Source organism: Chelmon rostratus, chromosome 15, assembly GCF_017976325.1.
Source record: "Chelmon rostratus isolate fCheRos1 chromosome 15, fCheRos1.pri, whole genome shotgun sequence".
In the NCBI taxonomy this organism is placed as follows: Eukaryota; Metazoa; Chordata; class Actinopteri; order Chaetodontiformes; family Chaetodontidae; genus Chelmon; species Chelmon rostratus.
This window is the reverse complement of record NC_055672.1, coordinates 26,205,764-26,231,195: the sequence shown is the minus strand read 5'-3', so window position 1 is coordinate 26,231,195 and position 25,432 is coordinate 26,205,764. Positions and strand designations below refer to the sequence as shown.

The 25,432-nt window shown below is 40.8% G+C and overlaps 1 protein-coding gene across 1 annotated transcript in view; it reads left to right on the top strand.

The window, feature by feature from the left end:
• Positions 1-526: 526 nt before the first annotated feature.
• The window catches only part of gabra2a (gamma-aminobutyric acid type A receptor subunit alpha2a), a 48,058-nt gene continuing 23,152 nt past the window's right edge, over positions 527-25,432 (top strand). Inside the window, exons 1-4 of the mRNA XM_041953252.1 lie at positions 527-561; positions 832-908; positions 3,381-3,493; positions 17,135-17,202. Coding sequence (XP_041809186.1) covers positions 841-908; positions 3,381-3,493; positions 17,135-17,202 — 249 coding nt within the window. The 5' untranslated portion in view covers positions 527-561; positions 832-840. The remainder of the gene's footprint in view (positions 562-831; positions 909-3,380; positions 3,494-17,134; positions 17,203-25,432) is intronic.

The following is a 25,432-nucleotide window of genomic DNA, read 5'->3' as shown; positions in this document are numbered from 1 at the left end:
TTCACTGAAATAACATTATCAAGGTATCGTTTTCCTTATAAATGTTTCTCATTAGTTTCTGTCTCTGGATTTTTTGGTGTTTTTTTATCACTAAAGTTCACGTTTCGCCAAGCCTCTTCTCTTCTCCTAGTTTTTACATTTAATTGACTATAACTGCTTAATTCAAGTGACCATAAGAGCTACCGACACGAATTTATGTCATTCGCACGCTTTCTATGCAACTTGCAAGGCTGATCGTGCGCAGCAGCACGCACTAATGAATGCCTTATTACCGCGAAGTGAACGCGTCCCTGCAGGCGGACCACTCCGCCTCAGCGTTTATCCGTCAGCGCGCTGCGCTCCGGCAGGGCCGTGCTCTGTGCACTCTCTGCTCTCAGGTTAGTGTCTGGGTGAGCTGCGCGGACTGCCTGTTGGAGGAGCTGACAGAATGGACGCGCAGTAACCGCGCTCATCTCTCAGGGTTGCTACTCTTCCTTTCTGCGAAAGGCTCGCTCTTCTTCGCTGTGCTCAGTCACTGTCCACTCTCTCTTGGCAACCCCGGAGACACCTGTCGCGTTTCAGGTAGGCAGCAGCTGTCTTTCGACAAATGACACTTAATTGGGCGCATTCTCCGGAACACATGCTCGCCGTGCAGGTAGTGTTTGCGTTGGGAGGTGGGCTGCATGGTACTGACTGAGCTGAACATCAGTGTGTGGAGACTCAGCGGGTGTCGTGTCTGATTTTGTGGGGATATTTGTGTGGAGTCCGTTTAATTGCAACAGCTGGAAGGTGCTTTGTGGCGCGCTGCCGTGTCATTACGCGCACTGAAAGCGTTCCCCGTCTTGTTCGCAGGCTTCAGCAATGAGAGGACGATGGAGCTCACACTCTATGTCTGTGTTGGTGTCTTTGATCGTGCTGTGGCAGACGCGGTAAGTTTTATGTGTTTTTCTATATTAACAGGCAGCAGAATGCCGCTCGGACGGAAGACTGACCGCGCACAGGCAGCGTGCACAGCCTCTGGATGTGCATCTGAAGGGCTTTTAACCGGATGGTTTGTTAAACAGCAGTTGTCGGCTACTACAAGTAGCCCACACTAATACCAACGATAATGAAGCGTGTTAATATAACAATTTAAAGTAACACGTGCATCCCTACCAGTGGCTCTGCGCGCTCAGTTTATCCATAGAAAGCGCGACGCCAGACCGCGTTGACAAATCCAACAATGAATGCGTTATTTGCATATCAGATTAAGTCTCTCGTATCTTAATGTTAAATGTAGTCGTTTGATAGTTGTCGTGACGCTCGGGTTAGTTCGGCTTTCCGATAGTGAACCAAACATTAATTCTCAATCAAGCTCAACTTCAGGAATTGGCACTCAGTGTTCTTACCACCCATCGCGGTGCACGCTGACGGAAAAGACAGAGGAACCGCAAGCAAAGCGTTTCTAAAAATTCAATCCCTAATCCATATTAATCCGAGCATCAGATCGCAGGTATTCTGTAAAGTATTCAATTAGATTTTTACACCGCTCGTAGAAATTGTGTCTCACATGAACAGAGGGCTCTGAAGATCCGCCGCAAATCATAATGTGATCATGAAATCTGTTCAGTTTCTCAGTCATCAAACAGAGAACATGACTAACGTGCTATGGAAACTAATTGCCCTGCTAATTTATTAAGACAAGAAAATACATAAAGTTCATATTGAGACTTTTGTGTTTAATGGTGAAAATGGAGAATCTGTAACCAGCTCCCCTCTCAGCTGGCCATTGTTATATTACATCTTGAAACGCACAAGAACAGTGAGGCTGTCCGCCCTCATTATAAAATCATGTTAAAGACATTGGCAGCACTTTAAATTCTGGCCCACAATGCACAGGATGATTCTTCTAAAGTGCACATTTTTGTACTAGTCTCTCCCCATGTGGTACGCACTGATATGTACATGTAACTAACGGGTATCTAGTCTAATATTAGTATGACCTGACGCTGTTGCCCCACAGAACTCTCCCTGAGGACAGTAAGTAGGTTTTTCTGATGAGGTTTCCACACGAAACTGCTGAACTGGAAACCAGAAGTGTCCATCTGACGTCCAGGACAGTTGCAGAAAATGATCCATTCTATGTCCTGTCACAGCTGTAACTGTCATGTACAGTAAAGTATTAAGTAAAGTATTAGGTAGTAAAATATTGTTGCTCTGTAGGTCATACTGTGACCCATAACATAAATGTTACCTACAGTACACACAAGAATTACCCTGTATGTTGCAGACCATAATCTCAAGTGTTGCCAAACATTAGACGTCATCAGAGTGTCATCTATGTCTTTAACAGTTTAAGTTGTTTATTAATTGATTATTTATAGGATTACTTTGCCACTTGTATATTACTACTTATAGGTGAAATCACTTATCACATATGAAGGGATGTTCCGGTGATTTAGAATTAAGCTTCCATAAAGTTCATAACAGACGGATTTAAAAAGAGTAAGAAAGAAAAGAAGAGTTAAAATGTGAATGTGAAGCACATATATATACTGTATATATTTTTTTATAACATCCTCATTGCCTGGTCACCATGTGTCCTTTGAACTCCACTGTGATGGTGATGACACATCATCAGAGATGATAGAGAGTCCGCTTGGATCCAGAAAGAACAATACAGGGAGGAAAACACGCATCCTGAGTTAAACCAGTAAGCCGAGTTTGGACTTTGAAAAGAATGAGTTGTGCACATACCAGAACCAAAGCTGTGCTCACTGACCCTCTCTGGAGAGCCACGCTGCAGCTGGAGATGCTACATGGTGGTGCAGGGCGGAGGAACATGCTGCTGTCCAGTGCATACCTCCTCCTACTCTAACCACACAGTCTCATTTTTACCTTTCTGTTTCTGCATACATCACATAAAGAAGATGCAAAGTGTTAATAAGTGAGCTTCAGGGATTTTGGTAGGTGTATTTTTGAGCGTTGGACTAAGGTTACACACTAGAAGCTCTTATTTGAAAGAAAAAAGAGATGTTAAAACCGTTCTCTACTCTTTTGGTGACTGAAGTACAAATGCACAGTTTTCAGTTTGTCTAGTCTTCTAATGAAAATGATGGAGAGTCCTCCAAATACTCTGTAACTGAAGCAATTTCAAATCTGTTAGGTTTGAATTTCAATTCAGTATTTTGCTTAAAATTTGAAACGCATACCATCATTCGACATGCAATGCAGTGCCACTACATGTTTAATATGAAATAATCTGGGATAAAATGGATTTAATAATGTAGGTGGAGATTACCAAGAGGTATCACCACCCACAGTTCTTAGCAGTACTTAAGTTAGGTCTATTTTTGTAGCTGATGTAGAGATCTAATTTTTCTTTCTGTGTGTCCATAATCACATGTTTGTCTTTTATTTAGGTCAAAAGCAGATTCCAATTCAACAACTAACTTCAAAGACATCACAACCTTCACCAAGATCCTGGACAGTCTGCTAGATGGATATGACAACAGACTGAGACCTGGCCTGGGCGGTAAGACGAGGCCACTCACATACATGAGTAAAGGAGCGCTCCAGGGATTTATTATTGCACTTTAATAATGATGGGGCAACTCACACGAGACAGATTTAAAAAAGGATGATCACAGTTGAAGGAGCAGACTCTTTCATTAAACCCTTCAAACTTCAAACCTGCAGTTTCAAATCTTCCTGTAACAAATCTCAGTACTCGTAACCCAAGCTGATATAACCCTGATGACATCACTATGACTCAATCAGGATTATTTTATCAGACTTGATGAAGCTCCTCATCGAGCCCCAGAGGACACTAAACAACTGTTTTCACATGCAGGAGGACTGTGAACTGATTTTGACTAGCACAACTGAAAGCGTTCAAAGCTTGAATGTAAATAAACTGCATGAAAAGAGCAAAAGTTTAGAAAGTTGTTGCAAGTGGCATAATTTGATGGTATCTTGAGTTATACATCAACACTTAATGAGAAAATGGGAATGTGAAGCCAGTGTGCTCAGAGACGAGGGCTGTGTCTCTAGGCGTGCAGACCCTGTCCAGGCTTACAATGGGAGCCCACAGTTTAGCGTCTGTCACTGTGGTCTGGAGGGGTCAGTGGACATTACTGATGCAGCAAATGATTAGTTTCATCATTGGTTAATCTGCTTGTTCTTTCTTGATGAATTGATCTAGAAAATATGTAAAAGATGTCCATCACAGTTTCAGAGAACTGAAGGTGAAGTCTTCAGTTGTCTAGATTTGGCCCACCAACAGTCAAAAAGCAAAGATATTTAATTTGCAGTGACATAAAACAGAGAAAACAGCAAATACCAGCACCACAAAACTGACTTAAACAAGAAAAAGATTTTTTAAATAGTCAGCTTTTCTTCCAGCTCTGCTTGAGACCAATGTAACTTTGAATTACCATCAGTGAAAGAGTAGCTGCAGATTTTTCAAAATGGTAAATTAAATTAAAAGCAAAAGGCTGCATATGCCTATTGAACTGACTTTTAATGTGAAACATCTGTGCAGGAACTGTTGAGTCTACTGACGGTAACTTCACAGTGATCCAGAAATGGAAAAGTTGTGAATGAAAAGCAAAGAGACAGTGTTAGTCCCTCTCAGTTTGTGTGACACACACTTAGCTCTGAAAATACCACGTAAATCTTGAATTTAAACTTCCATCTCAGTGAAATAAACATTTACATGTCTTTATTCTGGTGTGTACATCCTCATCAAGTCATCACTGCTGGAAAAGAATAGCAGCACAGTCACATCAATTAGAATAAACAGGAATGATACACAGCTGCCCCGAGGCACAAGCCAATTGAGTGGCTGCTCAGGGCCATTTGATCACCAGTGGGCTCCTAAACAAGCATTTGTGCGTTAAAGCTTTGAGGCTGATTTACACTTAGAGAGCTTCAAGAGATCAAATGATGCTATAGGTTTGTGTAGTTTTGTAGTGGTGACATTTTGAGCGCTCAAATTTAACCCTCAAGCTGGCAAAATGAGTCAAAAACAGACGTCTTTGGAAAGTTTCTTTGCGAAGGGGAAAAGGCCCAGTGAAGAGACAGAAGAAGTGCGACGACCTCCAAGAAAAAGAAAGCTTTTAACAGACAATACAGGAGTCCTACTGGAAATATGGATTTGTCGCAACAGATTCCCACACACCGAGCCCGCTCTGCATCATGTGCGGCGACCGGCTCTCTAATGAGGCAACTAAGCCTCAAAACTGCTTCACCACTCGGAGACCAAGCAGCCTGGATTAAAAGACAAGCCCCCAGAGTATTTTGAAAGAAAAAAACAGAAACATGAAAGACAGAAGAAATTACATCGATAACTGCGAATGCACTGAGAGCGTGGAATTGGAATTGCTGGTTCTTGTCATTTGTTCATTTTTCCACATGAATTTTTTTAAATAATTTATTTAGGGGGCAGAGAGGATGTTACCAGAGACTATTCTCATGTTGTCAGCGCAATGTTACGGAAGCTGCTAATAAAGTTGTATACGAGTACACAGTGGATTTACGTTTATTATTATATTTACAATAGAAGCAATCTACATACACCCCCTCCCCTACCGGGCCGCGGTAAAATTGTCAAGCGTTGAGTGGTCCGTGGTGATAAAAAGGTTGGGGACCACTGATGTACAGTATCAACAGAGGGCCTTCATGTGCTCGCTGAGTCTCAACTGCACCTGTATGCTGGCATTCTGAGGTGGTATTGAGTTCAGTTTTGATCGACGTTGTTTCTTTCTGCTAAATATTTCTAGAATCTATGAAACTGCCCTCCAAGAAAAACAACAGCAGCGGTACCTTGTTCAAAAGCTAGACTACGACAGTGGTTTACCCTTAACTGCTGAGGACCTCTGAGTGAATTATGAGTCCTGTTTGACAGGAGCGCAGGCAGCAGTAGCAGGATGTTGTTATATGCTCTCAAAGCTTTTAGTCAGGGTGGATGGATGGATCGACGAAGCATGAGACATTTAAAATGCATGTTCACTGCTCCTTACCCATTTTCTGCCGACCGTGGTCGTTTCCTTTCAACATGGCCACGATCGTCCCCTCGTGTGCTTTACCCTGACCCTCACTGGTTTTACTATGAGAACAAAGGTTCTGTAACCTTTAACAACATGTTCTCGCCAAACCTTAACAGTAGTGGTGCCATATCAGAGAGTGATTAAAGTAGTCATTTTTATAACAAATGTGGAACGCACTGACAAATCATTTCCTTAAAAAAACTCTATGCTTGATTGTTTTTAAAGGCAACAGGAAAATAATAATTTGGTCTTTTTTGAGCGACATTTGCAGTTAACTTAAACAGTGGAGGCCCCTGTCATTTTTCACAGAGATGACCAAATGTTGGGTTGGTGAACAAAATCAAAAGCCATAAGTGAATTTCAGGAATTCTATTATGCTGTTGTAATATATAGACTGTCAGTTTGAGAGTCTAGGTATTTAATGCTGCTGTACTTTGGTTTTGTATTTTACAGGTAATGTTCCATATGTGATGTGCATAGACTAATGCCGGTGCAGTTAACGTTTGGAGTGCCACAACAATCCTGTTTTAAGGTGTTGTACATCTGTATATACACATGTGAGGACATTCATTGGTCTTCAAAATAGGACAGTTCTCCTTTTTCTTAAAAAGACAAATATGCAGCTTTAATTTGAAGGACAGCATGAACTGTAGGGAACAAAATGATTGTAGGGAACAAGCCTACTCAAGTTAACAAACCCCAAATAAATATAATAATCAAAATGAATTCAAACAGATATGTGTTTTTGTAAATGAACCCTTCATATTATACATGCTCAGACGTGTATTATGCATATGCAATTCGCAAAGGAGGGCTAGAGATTGTATCAGGGAGGCTGTGGCCCCTGTGGCTAAACAAGGCATCGGGTGATCTTCCCCCAGAAAACTGTTAATTTCACTATTTTCCTGCTTTCCAGTGAATTTATGGAATAGTTTTGGTGCAGTAATGTGGAGTTTGAAGGATGGGGGAAAGTGGGTATCTCAGGAGAATCGAAGATGCAGCCTCTTGTTCCCAAAAACGTCAGTTCCTGGAATGGCCACTTGGGGCTGACTCCAGAAGCAAGTCAATTCCCATAGACCTCCTTATTAAAATGGCCAACTTAACACCAGAAATAAACATGTTTACAGTCTGGTACAAAAAAATGTTTTGGTCTCTATAGCTAATAATAACTGTACAGGAGTGAATTCTCATATAACTCAAATTCTGTTAAGGCTGAAATGGGTGTTGCTGCTTTGAGCTTCACAATGGTTCCTCAGAAAACTATGGGTGACTATGTCCATTATTTATACAGTCTATAGGAGACTCTGGAGGACTGGCAAGTAGCTACAGTAAAGTGTTCGAACACAGTGGATCCCACAGGATAATACTGTCCAGAAAACAAATACAGTAGATTTTGTTGAACTAGAGTACCTACCTAGAAATAGAGAAGAGGCAGGAGAGATATTTTTCTGATTGAGAGATGAGAGGTGCTTTCACAAATATTTACTGATAAGACTACGATTCATCTTCTGACACCTTGGCAGCTAAAGGATTTAATTAACCAGCGATGATGTCTGGTAAATACGAGCTAGGATAAATAGCAGTTCATGACGATGATTCGATGATTTGATTTTCAGACTTGTGGTGCTTCCCTCCAGAGGCGATTCTGGTGTCACATTATTGGTGAGCCTAATTAATCAAACCCAGACTCTCTTGATCAAATTCAAAGTTTAGATATTCTGACAGTTCAGCATGTAAGGGAGTCCCACTGGAATACTTCTGGTGGTCACCACTGAGTTACTGGAACAGTGTCTGTCCTGGTTTAAGTCAGGGTGGGGTTCTCACCATCCACTCCTTGTACCTGTTGGCCCACAGTGCCCAACTTGACCTGCTGCACCTCCTTCTCCGTCCTTCTTCTCACTGACAGATGTTGTGCTCTGCAGGGGGGTCTCACCTCTGAACTTATGTTGCATGTGGTGGTTATGTTGGTTAGTTCAAACTGGATTTTGGTCTGCATATGGGTTTGCTGTACAATGTGATCTTTATGCTCCTGTCAGTCCTCTCCTGAACACAGCAGCTTACCACTGCTCATATATACAGTATTTGTGCAATGAGCCAGCACACATTTACTGAGTGCACCTTAAAGTACCTCTGCTGGCATTTCTTAAACCCCTAAAAACTAATTTCTGTTCATCAATATATATGTCCTGTCAGCATTCAGAAGAAGCTAATATTTACAAAAGTCAATGAAGTTTGATGAGGTAAAACATCTATTATTGCATCCATCATCCCTTGTTTGGAATCAGGTTTGTATGAAACCCTGGCTGGCTCAGTTTGTGTTTGTCATTGGTGCACTGCAGCTCCAAGGTGCAAATGCTCAGCCATGGTGTTATTATACTGTTGTATTACTGCTTACTTCACTCATGATGTATCTTGTAGGATATAAAAGACAGCGTATGCACATGTTAGCAGGGTTAAAAATTAGATTTTCATTGGACAGGGTCTTTAAGACTTAACATTATGACCGTCGTATTTACTATGGGTAGTAGGTAATAGTGACTGTGACGCTGCTTTGGTCAAGCTGGCTGGGCTTGGCTGGACTCCTTTAGCTGGAATTAACATCAAAGCTCGGTGCCTTGGCACCAAGCAAAAAACAACAACAACAAACATTGATGAATGGGAACTGTTGGCTGCACAATAGAGGCCACCACAGAAATTTTCATTTAATGCTTTGGAGACAGGAGTAGCCTTACTGTTTCCAGTGCCTGACGGGGTGTTATTTTTACATTTGTCTGGAGATCCCACCAGTGTTTCACTGCTAATGTCATGTGGTGAATTACTGCACAGACGGTTAACTGTTCATCACACATTATTCACTGAGCTGAGGTTCATTTTAAACCATCCATTAAGGAATGTCAGAATGGATGTTAAACGTGTGTATTCTGATTTGCACCTGTGGTATCTGGAATTTAAGTTTGTTTACTTTATTGAGCCTAAGACTGGGAAATTATTCTCTGCATTTAACCCATCACACACATGCACACACACATGCAAAGATGTGTGTGTGTTTCCCCAGTGAAACACACACAGGAGCAGTGGGCTGCAATCAAGCACCCAGGGGGGTTAGGTGAGCTGCCCTTGAGCAGCTCAGCCTTGCTCAAGGGCACATCAGCCAGCTAATGGAGGGAATACTCCACCACACCCACATTTTTCTGCTGGTCCGGTGGGGGAATCGAACCGGCGATCTTCCGACCACAAGCCACTTCTTCAACTTCTAGGCCAGCTCTGTCCTTCAGCAGCAGTGTTTTATAAAGGCTTCTGGAAAAAGACCCAACTCCACAATCAGAGAAGGCTCATAATAATACACACTGGATAAAAGAGTAGAGTGTAGCTGCTGTGGTTCATTGAATTGTTTTATTTGTGCTTTGAGACTGTACATCACAATACTGTCTCATGGACACAGCTGGACCTAAATAAAACATCAGGGTATTAACAGTAATGGTGTTAGTGTTAATGTCACTGCATTATGTGTGTGTTGAAATGATTTGGGATTATCAACCTGTAGAGAACAGTAATTGTGTAAGCTCTGTAATGCAGCTTTACAGGATCTGCGTTACAGAGGGATGCAAAAAAATGTACACTAGTCAAATGTGATTTAAGATGTCTCATTAGGGACACGGGGCAACGTCCCGAGTCACTGGCTCCTACAGCTATGAAATAGCTGCAGGAGCCAGTGACTCGGGGCGTAGCCCCGAGTCACTTATTACTATCCCGCGCGTTTCTTCTTCTTCTTCTTCTTCTTCTTATTATTTTTCATCTTCCTCCAAGTTTTCGTCCTCAAACTCGCCCCACAGCTTTGAGAAAACCCTCGCAAATTATATATCAAAACGTGCGTATTGTTCGGGATCGGTGTGCTATTACTTTTCTCAAATTTATCGCAGTTTTTCGCGTCGTAAGACGCGAAAAACTGCGATAAATTTCCCATAAGAAATGAATGGGACGGGCGAAAAAAACAAGATTGAAATTGGAGTTTTTCAAACATCTGTAGCTCAGGCATACATTCACCGAGAGACTTCATTTCAACTTTAAAATGTAGACCCAAGTCTGGTCTATTGGTGTGTTCATCCACATTTTGATTGGTCCTATAGTTTTTGATCAGTCACTGTTCAATGACAGTGATCGTTTGGCGGGAAATTTTGAGATTATAATGGGTGTGTATTGCGCGGAATGTTCGTGCTAGAGTGCGTGCTAGAGTGGCACAGAGTCTAAAAACGATCTGAAAATCTTCTCTTTTTCTCGTCGCTACGGCCACAAATTACACTCTACACGCATAATTTTGGGATCAGTTTGTAGACAAACTTGTCCTCTTTCGTGTGATGTCCTCGAAAAAGCCGAGAGACTTACTGAATTTAAATAGTGAGACGTTTTGTGCAGCCAGCGCCCTCCTGTTCTCCCATTAAGTCCCATGTTAAAATTCAGAGCTGTTTTGTGAGCAAAGCAGAAATGCCTCCTGTCTTTAGAACGCCATAAAACGAAAAGTTGTTGTGTCAGGAATAAAACGAGGAGATGGTCGGACTCAGGAAGTTCTCGGGAGTCCGATGATCTATAGTACACTCTGATACGAGGTACGGTTCTCTCACCAGAGGATTTAATTCGGGAGGTTCGCCGAACCCAAATCTCGCTGCATACAATACAAACTCCTGTTCTCTGAGTCGCAGAGTCTTTTTAAGTCGACCATTTTGTCATTTTTCTAAAGAATATCTGGACATAAAACACACGTACATCTGGCCCAGACTTGTCCGCATCTCACAGTGTAATCGTTTTTTTGATAGCAGCTACGGTTTTGACACAATCGCAAGTTGTTCGGAAGAAACCGACAGCGAAAAAGCCGCTTTTCAAGGGAAGAGTTTAACAGGTGCAACTGTCATTTACACACACACCGGTCAATAACCCACGCACACACATCTGCAGGACAACAAGCCTGAGAATGATTATCTTAACGAGCTCAGTCAAAACAAGGGCATTGTTTGAAAACAATCTCCATCCAACAAACAGTTAAACTCAGCTTCACCAAGCGCTTTGCCAAAAAGGTTGAGACAGTAGTCACACAAACACACACACAAGCAGGGCTAACCAACAGCTAAAAAGTGATTAAAAACAAGCACGTCAAAACTGAACAGGAACAGGTAAAAAGTGGGAGAGGTAGAGAGGTAATTATCAGCAGGTGGGGCAGAAGTTACACACGCACACAAACAAACACACACACACACACACATTCAGACACACATATACCAGACACATCTCCATGTAGGAGCTGGTTGGGCTGCTTGTGTAGTTCAAGCAGACACACACACACAAACAGACGAAGACACACACATACGCAGTCACACACAACGACAGATACATAAACACACACACACAGACAAATGCATAATGAAAACCCCATCCCCCCGCCCCCTTGTTAACGCCGTTAGCTCTGTTAGCTCTGTTAGCACAGTTAGCTCTGTTAGCGCTAGCGCCGTTAGCTATATTCGCACCTTTAGCTGTTAGCTCAGTTAGTGTTAGCTCTGTTAGCTCCGTTAGCATTAGCTCCATTCATGTTTATTGATTCAGTTCATTAATTCATGTTAACAGAGACATGAAGCAGAGGAGAGAAGCAGACACAGACAGCTGAGGTGATCAACAGAGACAGACAAGGAGAAAGCCACAGAAACACAGCTGAGAGCAATTCATTAATCAGGGACTGACTACCTCTGATATCTGCCGTTTTCTCAATTTGCAGCCTTTTTCAATTGTCCGCTGCTTCGCCATAGTTTCTCCTAGAGACTTCATTCAAACTTTAAAACGTAGATAATTTTGTCGGCTCCAAATGACCCTCGGCACATTTTGATATCTCTTACGGTTTTCGAGCTATGACCATCGAAGGCCGACGTAAGACGCAAACAACTGCGATAAATTTCCCATAAGAAATGAATGGGGAAATTTCCTCAAATTTCAGCCTTTTTCAATTGTCCGCTGCTCGGGCATACTTGGTCCTAGAGACTTCATTCAAACTTTAAAACGTAGATAATTTTGTCGGCTCGAACACACCCCGTGTCCCTTTCAAAATTTCCCAGAGGGAATTTTCTAGTTCACATTTTACACTCCATACAAAAACAATATGTACTGTATTTGTATATTGAAATGATCTTCTTCTTCTTAACGGCGCAAACTGTTGCCACAGCAGATCATCTGTTTCTATCTCGTTGGCAAATCAGGTCCACCCAACCTGGCGTGGAAGTCTGATTTGTGATCTGCATATTTAATTTGGCGTAAGCTTGTTATTTATGCTGGATGCCTTTCCTGATGCAATCCTTCCCATTTATCCAATTATGTATTTCCAGTGGTTGGGGAGCAACCTGGAGTTCAGTGTCATGCCCAAGCAGACTTAGACGTGTGGACAGGAGGAGGTGGGGATTGAACCACCAACCCTGTGATGAGCACATGATTTCATGCTTCGGGCCACGGCTGCCCTCTAAAATGTAATTATTTAACATGTGAATTTCATTATCTGACAGATAACAGATTTTTAAGGTTGATACCAACTTTGATATTTGGGAGTTTTAAAATTTGTAGAACAATATATTGGGCAGTAAATTTTGTTCCTAAAGAAATGTGACCACAGTTGCTAAAGCTGATGTGTATGTGATCAGGTAAAGTCAGGCAATAATATCAGCTCAGCCTATATATTGGTCTGGTTGTGACGACCTTGAAGCTGAAAATGCACACATCTTTACACCAGCATACAGAATCAAGATGCACATTTCATGGTGATATGTAGATATTACCAGTCTAGAACTGGAGTTATGACGGTGGAGAAATCTTGACTTTATCGTAAATTATTATTACCCAGAATTCCATGCACGTGGCCACCATGTTTTACAGTGACCGTCCAAAGGTCTTGACTATGTAGCTCAGGATTAGAATTAAAGATTGTTCAGTAAATTAAGAGAGTAGTTTTGAAGCTCAGCTCTCTCCAACACTCAGTATTAATGTATCTAATGCTCCTAACTCCCCCAACTTTCTGTGTTTACAGTCCTGTAGCAACCAAAAACGTAATAACGGCCAATAATGTAATAACTACCAATAACGTAATAATTTTGGCCATTTTAAATATAATAAAACCAATAATGTAATAACTTGCCAATAATGTAATAAAACCTTTGAGCCAATAACGTAATAACTTTTTGCCAATAATGTAATACGTTATTACATTACATGGAGATGTGTCTGGTATATGTGTACCTGAATGTGTATGTGTGTGCGTGTGTAACTTCTGCCCCACCTGCTGATAATTACCTCTCTATCTCTCCCACTTTTTTACTTGTTCCTGAACAGCTACTTTCTCGCTGTTGGTTTCTTCCAAACAACTTGTGATTGTGACAAAACCGTAGCTGCTATCAAAAAACTGATTGCACTGTGAGATGCGGACAAGTCTGGGCCAGATGTACGTGTGTTTTATGTCCAGATATTCTTTAGAAAAATGACTAAATGGTCGATTTAAAAAGACACTCTCCGGCAGGCTGCGACTCAGAAAACAGGAGACTGTATGGGTTTAAATGGAGCAGCAGAGCAGGGCAGCTGGTGCAAGATTCTTCTTTATTTAAATTTGGTGGGGGCTAACCCTTTAAAATTGAACTTTGACGAGAGAAGAAAGGTTTGTTACAAAAAGATCCAAAAATTACCGTTTGGATTTTACAGCGATTTAAGAAAAAAAATTCAGGCGGTTTCTCACTGGCTCTTTCACTCTAAGTGATGATGTCATCCGCTCTAGGGGGAGAAATTCTGAGCATTTTTTTAAGAAACTTTATGGTCTTCAGATTGTCATAGCTCGAAAACCGTAAGAGATATCAAAACATGTGCTGAGGTTCATTTTGAGCCGACAAAATTATCTATGTTTTAAAGTTTGAATGAAGTCTCTAGGAGAAAGTATGGCGAAGCAGCGGACAATTGAAAAAGGCTGAAATTTGAGTAAATTTCCCCATTCATTTCTTATGGGAAATTCTTCGCAGTTTTTTGCATATAACTTTGCAAATTATTGACGAAAGAGCTATAAAAGTCGTAGCACACCATTCTCGATCGAGCCGCACGTTTTGATATATAGTTTGCGAGGGTTTTCTCAAAGCTGCGGGACTAGTTACACGCTGAAATTCTGGCGGAAGATGAAAAATGGGAAGAAAAACCGCTCAAGCCACTCGCCTTCTATAGCTCTTTGAGCTATAGAGGTTCTTTGAGCTATAGAGGCGAGTGGCTCTTGCGTTGCCTCATGCCACTAATTAAAACTGTTCCTTCTCAAATGAAAAGTAGCTTTCACTCAAATGTAAAAACCAAACAACAAAACAAACTTCAGACAAATGATGAAGGAGGAAAAATTAACATAAAACTGGCATTACTTTTTCCAGTAGATATCCTTAACTTTGTACTGCCCAAAACTCAGATAACTTAGAATTAGCCAGGCTTTCATCCATTGGCTATATTTGCCAAACAACTCCCTTATCCGTGCACTGAGACCACTGCGTCCAGCAGCCTTGTATAGCTTCATAATACTGATGGTGAAGTCATTTTCTTTGTCCAGCTCTAGGCTCTCCTCAAGTGTTTCTCTTATAGAGAGGTTGGGATAAAATGCTGCCGACAGTGCCTGGAATGAGCGCGAGATTTGATTGAATGTCCCAAGCATGGATATATCTTTGATTAGAGCAAACTCATTAATTTTGAACTTTGAATGGGTAAAATTGTGCTGCCACTTAATTAGCAACTTCAGTGACTATGAGTGTTCTGGAGGTCACGCTAAGCATCATCCATTTGCAAACATATAATTAGCATGGTAGAAGTTTGCATCTTGCAATGTAGATTAGAAACAGGCACGCAGTGCAGAACTTAAAAAGTTTCACAATTGTGTTGAAGTCATTGTGTGGTCATTCAGTAGCATCAACCTGAGCATAAACTAGACATATTTGACAGTGAAAATAAAAAAATAACAGTCATATATAATTTTATTACATTATCAGCACCAGTTATTACATTTTCAAAGGGTTTTTAAATACTAGGCCAATAATGTAATAACGTATTACATTATTGGCAAAAAGTTATTACATTATTGGCTCAAAGGTTTTATTACATTATTGGCAAGTTATTACATTATTGGTTTTATTACATTTAAAATGGCTAAAATGATTACGTTATTGGTAGTTATTACATTATTGGCCGTTATTACGTTTTTGGTTGCTACAAGTCCTTTAAACCATCACTCGTAAATGACCCCCCAAATACCCGAGTACCTCCACTTTGACACAGTAATAGAAGGGATCCATCTTCCATATCAAACTGCTGGCTCACTGGAGTATCCGGACCTGTTGTAGTTGCCATCGCATCAAGTCGCTTTCATTAAATAGCATCCACACAAATGCTCCCAATAAAGAAGTAGCACACACCTAAGACTGTAAGGTTTGTAACAGGTTTCCTGACAGTCAGGAGAAATAAATCATACAGCGAGTGGGGTAAATGTATTCTAATCATTTATTTTCCAATCCAGTACAGCAACTCTCTGTGGAGCCCAGGAATTATTCATCTTGATGATCGAGATAGCTGCAAAGACAGGTGAAATCATTTACAGAGGTAGAATGGAAGTTCACTGAGAAAGCATCTCAAGATAAAATGTTCATATTAATCTTCCTCTGTTGTTTCAGTTGGGCCAGTTAACAGACAAATTACTGTTATCCAGTATTCAAAGTAACAGGCAAAAAATAAGGGCAGAGATGAGGAAAATCTGAAAGCAGGCAGAAGAGTAGCAGTGACGATGCAGAGGTCAGTGTTGTATGTGGACTAAATGATCGGCAAACATCTACATGATCCACCAATTGTGAGAAACAGGTCGTGGACACACGTGACTGGAGGGTATACAGAACACATGACTACTACAACAATCTTCAAGCGTCTTTGTTCTGTTAGTAATAGAAACGAAGATAATCATTTTTCAACAAATCTATTTTTTTTAAAAGTCATTGCCATTTAATTACATAGATTTTTCATATAGGTTATTGGTTTCTGTGAATATGTTCCTCCTCCTGTAGTGATTGTGGCGTATCACCATTCCTGCTTCAGTCTCCAGATTGTGGTTCACACATAGACTGGTGACCCCAGTAAAACCAGTTATACTGAGTTTAATTTGGACCTCATCCAACATGAGTCCCGGGTCAGGTCTCAGGTCCTCAGTACAGAGTGGGCCTGTGAAGACCTCTACTGTACACAACCTGCCCCGCACCAAAGTCAGACTAGCTGGTGAACGCAGTGGAGCATTTAGGGCCTGGTAGAGACCAAAAACAGAGTTAGAAGAGAGGGAATATTGGGCATACATTCATCAGGGGAACACAAACACAACTTCTAATGAATGCTAATATTGCTCTTTGGGATGAATGAGGAAGCAACTGTTTACTGGCATGTTTACCTTATCACCTTGATTACTTAGTTATGCCATTGTTGTGTTCACAGCTTGTTTACACTGTCATCAAGTGGCACAAAAATCAACTTAATGCAGATTTAGCTCTATTTAGATATGAACTAATGGTACTTTAGTAACGTGGAGTAGCCTGTATTTTTTAATTTGCAAGCAATCAGTTTCCTAATCATGGGGAGTACTACTTAGCCAGTGAAAATTTGTATAATGTCTGTGTGTCAGCAGGAGCCTTGTCAAATCTGAGAAAATATCCCTGATAATGTCATCGGGGTTATCTCAGCGCGGGGTTGGAGACACCAATTTATTATAGAAGGCTGCATTACAAACTGCAGGTGTGGACTTTCAAAGATGTGAAAGTGGGTCTGTGTAATATCCTATTTAGTTGCATTATGGTAAAGGTAGAATCCAGTGATGAGCCTCTGCTACCTAAATTCTGACCATTATTTTATTAGTCTGTCTCTTGATGGTCCTTCAACCTTTTGGAAGTATAAAACTGAAAAGGAGAGTCAGCATTTACAGCTAACTCCTTCTTGTTCAGTTAGTTTTCTGAACTCATGTGTCTCCTCTATGACTCAAATGTTCAAAATGCTTTTATAAGGTACTATGCTTTTGTACAATGATGAAGTACAATGAATTTCATTCTTTGTCTCCACAGACCGAGTAACAGAAGTGAAGACTGACATCTATGTGACCAGTTTTGGTCCAGTGTCTGACACAGATATGGTAAGTCTCACACCTCACCCCACAGTGCATCATCTTCTCAGGACCCAAGACAACACACACAGAGTGTGAAATGAAAATGGCTTCAGCGCCTTTGAAAGCCTCCACTGCACACCTCAAGCAGTCAAAGTAAATATGAAGTTTCAAACACACATCACTCGGTTTTGAAAAGGCTTGAAGGATTTTTGCTTCGGGTGTGAGCAAGGAACTTGACAAAATGAAAGTGTGTAATACGTGGGAGGCTCTGAGGCACTGACGGCTAAAAATATTAAGAAATGTCACAGAGAGTAAATATCAGGATGATCAGGCTTGTTTGGAAAGACAATCAAATTCCTACAAGGATGAAATGTGGCTGTGCTGTAGGAAGGGTTCAAATCAAAAGCCAAACAGTCACTGTGGCTGCATGTTCAGCTGTCAGTGATAGTGGGCTGATTGAGTCTGTCATGGTACTGATCTGATATCAGTGTCAGTGTAATGAGTTAGTGAAGGGGCTTTGATGGTAATATAATCAACTACATTTTCTAAGATACGTACACACTGTCAGCAAGTAGTTATCATGGTACCCAGTGCGCCTTCCCAGCTTCACACTGAATTAATCCTAGTTCTGCTGTTTTTGAAGGTCAAGAGGTTCGGCAGGAAAAAAAGAGGCTGTCAAAACAGTGAAGCTGTGAGCTGTAAAACTGAGACAATGAGCTGAATGAATCCTACCAACCTCTGTCGTTGATAATGCTCCATGGGGGCATCACCACGAGCGACGCCGTTCACGTCTGTTTTCATGTCAAAATATGGATTACGGCAGTTTTTAAAAATGATGGACCAAAGATGTTCAGTAGTCCACTGGTGAATCTGACCGTTGACATGGAAGTTGGAATAAATATTCATGATGCTCAGATGATTTCTCTTGATTTTGACACAGAAACAAGGAATACAAGGCCATGGACCCAAATGCAGACTCTAGAGGCAGGTAGAGGCAGTTGAGTGACTTTATTCAGGCAAAAATCCACAAGTACAAAAGGCTTATGGGATTGTGATTGTGATTGTGAGGCAGGCAAAGGTCAAATGATAAAAGAAAAGGCAGTCTGAAATAGGCAAACAAATCCAGCGGGGACCTGTGAAGAATCAAAATCTGATAACAGGCAAGGTCCAGGTAAACTAGGCAAAAATCCAAAATCACATGAAGTAAAGATTTGGGAAAACTCGTCCTGATGACGTCGGATGTAACAGGAACATACTTCACCAATGCAGGATGTGGTGGTTGTTTTGGACACAGCATACCAAAAACAAAAATGGAGACGAGCGCTGATATGTGGACGACAAGTTCCTTTTTCTTTTCCTGTGCTCATCTGCGAGCCACAAATGCCTTTGTCCTGCCAGTTGGAAAACACGTACATGTAGCGGTCAGCTGGACACCTTGGAGAAGAATGACAGAAACAGGTGTGAACAGCGATGTGTTTCGGCTGTACACTTGTGATTGGACCAGCCAAGATGCACGTTAATACCAGGTGTACACAGTCTTATATCCACTAATAAGGGACAGGTGAAACTAACCTACAATCACAAAGGCAGGAAAACACAGGAAGTAAAGCAAGAGATGACGCATGAGGAGACATCTTCGAACATAAAACAGGAAATAACTAAAACCTCTAAACATGACAATTACAGCAATATCAGGAAAATGAAAATACATGATGGGCCCACAATTAACATGTAATCAGAATGGAGCCTCATAAAAAGTAGAACACTATATACATCCTGTCATTTTTTTTTACTGTAAAAATGACAGTTTAAACTGAACCAATGACAAAAAAACAAGGCCACACACCAGATTTTTGTTGAGGACTCCTAAAGATATCTGCCTTTAAGCGACACAGTCCTTCGTAAAACCTCAGGGCTGACTTGCTGGGCCAGCTCAGATGTAATTACACACATCCAGCAGATAAAATCTTCCAGACAGAGACATGTCAGCTCTGCTTGTCCTGTTGCTATTGGAAACCCAGCCACTCCAACCAGGAGAGCGATAACATGGCAAGGGTCTGACTGTGTTATTTTTTTTTTGTGTTTATTAATTTTTATCAATAAACAAACACAAACAACAAACGCAAATATAAACAACCGCAAAAACAAAAACAAGCTGGGAGTAACACCTTAAAGATCAAAATCACAAACAGAAAAATTAGTTCCAGAAAAATTAAAACTAAAGCTAACAGGTACATTATACAGTATGATATGAAGTGTGAAATACAATGGGAGCTAAAGAAAAATAAAAAATAAGATTTCCCTTCATACAAATGCTCTTGTCATTATGGCAGATATATTTACATTAATATAGTCAAGAAATGGTTTCCATACCCTTTCAAATACATTCATTTTGTAATGCAGCAGACATGTCAGAAAGTCCAGAGGTATATATTCAATTATTGTCCTATGCCATCCCACAACTGAGGGGGTTTTGTCTGAGATCCAGTGCTGAAGAATGTTTTTCCTAGCACAAAATGTCATTATATTATACAGTTTTTTCTGATATATATCAGTTAAACGGTTACTGGGAAGACCTAGAAGGAGGGAAACCGGGTCAAATTCAAATTCCTTCTTCAGAACCTTTCGTATTTCAAGTAAGACATCATTCCAATATTTTTGTATCTTTACACAAGACCAAAAACAGTGAACAAGATCACCTATTCCCGTCCTACATTTAAGACAAAATGGAGAAACCTCCTTTCAATATTTGGAAAGGCGGTTTGGAGCTATGTGTGCTCTATGCAGTATCTTAAGTTGCATTGCTCTTGTCCGGTTACAAACTGATATTTTCCTTGCATTATCCCAGATATCCTCCCACATCTGCTCAGTTATCACCACACCCAGCTCCCCCTCCCAGATCGCCCCCAGTGATCGGGGTGAATATCGATGTAAGCCCTGATCTGCCTTCCATATGCTGTACAATTCTCCATGCTCTTACGGTATTAATTGTAACTGGGTTACAGCAAAGCTTTCTAATACGTTTTAGTTTATCTATAAAAAGTAGATTTTTCAGAGGACAATTGGACAGAGACCTCTCGATATCTAGCCAGATTGAAGAGGCGCTATCCCCAATCCAATCCGCTATGTATCTTAGATGGGCACTCAATTGATATCTCTTAATATCTGGGAGATCCAGCCCACCCATGGCACTTGGTAATTGCAATACTGACATCCTAACCCGTGGTCTGCGTTTACACCATATAAAAGAACTAAACCAACCATTCAGTTTTTTCACTATTTTGTGATTGAATAAGATGGGAATCATTTGTATTGGATAGAGCAAACGTGGAAGAACATTCATTTTCAAAAGTGAGATTCGGCCCAGCCATGATATAGGAAGATTGTTCCATCTCTCTAGGTCTTGTTTAATTTTATCAAATAATGGGTTAAAGTTGGCTTGAAACATCTGATTAAATTTTGGTGTAACATATATGCCTAAATATATGAAACCAGTAGGGGACCACTTAAAAGGAAAAGGATTAGGGTTATCTGGCTGTTGTTGCGAACTACCCAGAGGCATCGCCTCCGTTTTGGAATAATTTACCTTGTATCCAGAAAAGGCAGCAAACCGGGCAATAATCTGAATAAGACGGGGGACTGATACGGAGGGGTTTAACATGAACAACAAGACATCGTCTGCATATAATGTTATTTTATGTGCTCTCTCACCTAAATCCAATCCAGTCATTAAAGGGTCTCGCCTAATAGCTTCTGCCAGAGGTTCAGTCGCCACTGCAAACAAAAGTGGTGACAAAGGGCAGCCTTGTCTGCTACCCCTCCGAACCACAAAGTTTTCAGACCTAATTCCATTAGTTATGACTGCAGCCATTGGGAGTGTATACAAGACCCTCATCCGTCTAATAAAACACCTAAGCCAAATCGTTGAAGTGTAGAAAATAAATAGGACCATTCAACTCGATCAAAAGCTTTCTCTGCATCCAGGGAAATCACAAGACCGTCTATTGCATGCTGTTCAGAAAATTGAATAATATTTAGCAGCCTTCTCATATTGTTGTAAGAATTACGGCCCTTAATAAAGCCAGTTTGATCTTCCTTCACTATAACTGGTAAAAGGCTTTTTAAACGTCTTGCTAAAACTTTAGAAAGAATCTTCAAGTCTACATTCAGCAGTGAGATTGGCCTATACGAGGCACATTCTTTAGGGCATTTCCCTTTTTTAAGAATCAGAGAAATATTGGCTTCTCTTAATGATGGTGGGAGGGTGCCACAATCAAAGGAGTGGTTAAACATATTCATCATAGGCTCTAACAGGAGACTTAGAAATTCTTTATAGAACTCACTACTGAGCCCGTCACTGCCTGGTGCTTTGCCTGTTTGAAGAAGTTGAATGGCCTCAATCAACTCAGTCACTAAGATTGGGGAATTCAATTTAGATCTCTGATCTTGTGATATAGTTGGAAGATCAAGTTCAGAGAAAAAAGCTTCCATTAATGTTTTGGCATTGTTAGCTTGTTCTGACTGATATAAATTTGCATAAAAATTTCTGAAAGTGCTGTTTATAAACTTAGAATCAGAAGAACAAGCCCCTGATGCATCTAATATCGACTCAATAGTTTGAGAGGCCTTTCGCTTTTTTGTTAAACTGGCTAAATATCTTCCTGGTTTGTCCCCATGTTCAAATAATCTTTGTTTTGCATATCCTAGCTTTTCCCCTGCCTTCTTTGTTAACAAAGAGTCCAATGTGGAGCGAATTGCAGTTATTTCCTTCAATTTAGCAACTGTAGGTTTCTTGACATATTCCTTCTCTGATATACTTAACCCTTTTTCTAATAAAGCTTGTTGCTCCATACTTTTATGTCTTTTGGTAGGCCTTGGAAGTCTCCCAGAGTAGAGATGGATTATTAACCGAAGGAGAGTTGATGGAGAGAAAGTGCTTAAATTCTGTTGTAAAATATGTTATGAATTTGTGATCCTTAAGGATTGAGGTATCCATTCTCCAACCTGTGGGTTTTTTTAAGAGTGTTTTAAATGTAATGTTCATATGCACTGCTGCATGATCTGATATTATAATATTTCCAATTGAACAGGAGACAACAGACTCCACAAGCTGTTTTGGAGTAAAAAAATAATCTATTCTCGTGTAACAATTATGAGGATTAGAAAAAAAGGTAAATTCCTTATCTACAGGGTGAAGTGTCCTCCAGAGGTCAACATATCCAAAGTCCTCACAGGGACCCAAAACCAGCTTTGACTGTTTTGAAAGAGGTACAGCACGTAAAGGAAACCTGTCCATCATAGGGTTCATAAGACAATTAAAGTCACCACCTACAATAGTTTTTTCCACCGCAAAATCAGATAACTTAGTAAATGCCTCCATCAGAAAATCAAGGGGATGGCATGGAGGACAGTAAACATTTAAGAGAGCAAAATCCTCCCTGTGTAAGGAGGCTGTAATAAGAACGAACCGCCCATACCTATCTTTAACGCATTTTGTCACTTTAACTGAAAGATTTTTCCTAATGAGTATTGCCACCCCTCTGCTTTTGGTTGTGAAAGATGAGAAATAAACTTGATCAAAGCCGCACTGCTGCAGCTTTAAGTGCTCCTCGTCATTAAGGTGTGTTTCTTGCAACATAGCGATGTCAATCTTTTCCCTTTTTAAGGCTAACAATATTTTTTTCCTTTTGATGGGTGAATGGCTTCCACGAATATTCCAAGTGCACAGTCTCAAGGTGTCACAGGCCATAACATCTTTTTACAAAAAAGATTAAAGCTCCTAGATGTATTGAGATCTCCATGTTTATTTTGTACCTGATTATAACCCAGCTGAAAAACAAAATACAAGTTACACACATAACAAATAACAGATGTGCCAACAGCACAATTGGAGGAACCTTCCCCACGTGATAACCAGGGGATTACCATAACCTCCTCCATAACCAGACCCTAACTTGACTAACTTCTCTTATACCTCCAAGCTTAGTTAACACCACCAGCATCATGTTAACATCCACCCTTGAACAAAAAGGGATGAGCAGACCAGTAAAACCAATAAGAATAGAAAAAAAAAAGAAAAAAGTTTCCCTCCCACCACAAAAAAGCAACTGAAAAACACTCTCTGTACTGTAGTTTACACACTGTCATCAGCCAACCCTGATCACCAAACACAGGCTAGAAGAGCAAAGGTCCACACCTGGAGTTATTCAGTTGAACTTTATGAGATTATTAATTAGCATCATTATTGATATAGCTATATGAACCGCCCATAAGCAAACTTAGTTCAAAACAGCATTATCATCCAGATAGATAACCTGCCCATAGACGAAAACAGAACATGACTCACGTACAGTTCATCTGAGAGTGTCAACAAAAGCCATGGCTTTACTGGGGGAGTCGAAACTCCTGGTTTCCCCTCCGTGGGTTATTTTCAGCGTAGCCGGGTAAAGCATCATATATTTAGCTCCAATGTCCCGCAAGCGCTTCTTCACATCATCAAAGCCTTTTCGCTTGCGCAAAACCGCGGCCGACAAATCCTGGAAGAACATGATGCTCGAGTCTTGGAACCTCACGATCCCGCTGCGTCTTGCGGCGTCCAACACCCTCTGTTAGTCAGCGAAGTTATGGAACCTAATGAGGACGGGTCGCGGTCGCTGGTTTGGTCCTGGTTTCGGAGCCAGCGTGCGGTGAGCTCGTTCAATTTTTACACGGCCGGCTTTGGTCTCCAGCCCGAGCAAGCTGGGTATCCAACTCTCAAAAAACTTGTTGGGTTGCTACCTTCCGCCTCTTCTGGTAAGCCAATAACCCGTACATTTTTTCTTCTGCCTCTGTTCTCGAGATCGTCGATATGCTCGGCCATACTTTTAATTTGGTTCTCAAGCACCTGGATCCGCATCTCCGCCGTCTCGGAGGTGTGCTCAGCCGCAGATATCCTGTTCTCTGCCTCTGTGGTTCTTTCCTCAATTTCTTTCAGCTGCCGAGCATGAATCTGTAGCGTTTGAGATAACGGCCCCAGCTTTTCATCAATCACCTTGGTTATGTTTGCTGTTATTTCCTTAATAGTTTGACGAAAAGCCGGGTCAAGTGTGTCCTCGGTAATAGCTATTAGCGGTTCTCGCTCCTCTTCCACTGGCGGAGGACCAGGTAAGCTAGCAGTAGCTTCTGGTCTGCTCGTCTTGGTCGACTTTCTGCTTTCTTTTGGTGGCATCTTGTCTTGGCCTCTCAGAAAGTACATCAATACTCATATTAAAATAAACGACTTGAAAATCGTCGTAAATGTTGAGTTGGGCGGAGTTATGTAGAAAATATCAGTGCAGTGGTGCGAAGCTCAGAAAAGTCAACCGCTCTCTACGCCGCCATCTTTCTTCCCCCCTGACTGTGTTATTAAAAATTAGATTGGATTGTCCACTGCCATCCCTCTCTGATAGGGTGACGTTTAATGTATTGCTATTAAACGTATTAATGATGATATTCATTAATGAAATTAATGAAATGACTGAAATGAAGCATTCTGATGGGATGGCATGTATTGTTGTCCTGCACGTCCTATTAGGATTGTAATGACAGAGACAATGTTACAATCATAGCTGACCTGCAACAACACATTGTCAGTTTGGGCAGAGGTCAAACATGGCAACCCAACAAGAAGGAAGGGACTTTAATCCTTACTAGGGATTTTCTCAAATATTACTACATACCTTGGGTCATTTAGCCATCTGGCACTTATAGCACACACTCAGTCGTTTATTAAAATCTCCCTGCTTGTAAACTGTTTCTGAATATGAATTAATGTTAATGTCTTATTAACAATAGCAAACACACAAAATACATGTTTACAATTTGTGAAATTTATACAATCATCATGCATGTCAGGAAAAAACGAATGAATTATAAATAATGATTTTCAGCATAGCCTGTTATATTTAATGTTTCTACTGAACTATCTTACACTTGGGCTACTGTGGCTTCTCATAGACTGACACCTACCAAAGAAAGAAATAACTTCATTGATCCCACGCCGGGGAAATTAAATTGTTACAGACAGCAATAATAGCAAGAATAAAAAGGAGATGTCGAAAAAGAACAAATGGATAATAAAAAGGGATACAAAATCAAATCAACTATATATCTATTGGCTCAGTTTCTCAATGAAAAATGTTTGCATTGCACATGGGTAAGAGATGGATGTGGCATCTCTGGTGTTGTTGTGGGATCAATCAGTTGATCATTCCAAACATGCACCTTATCACTACATAAC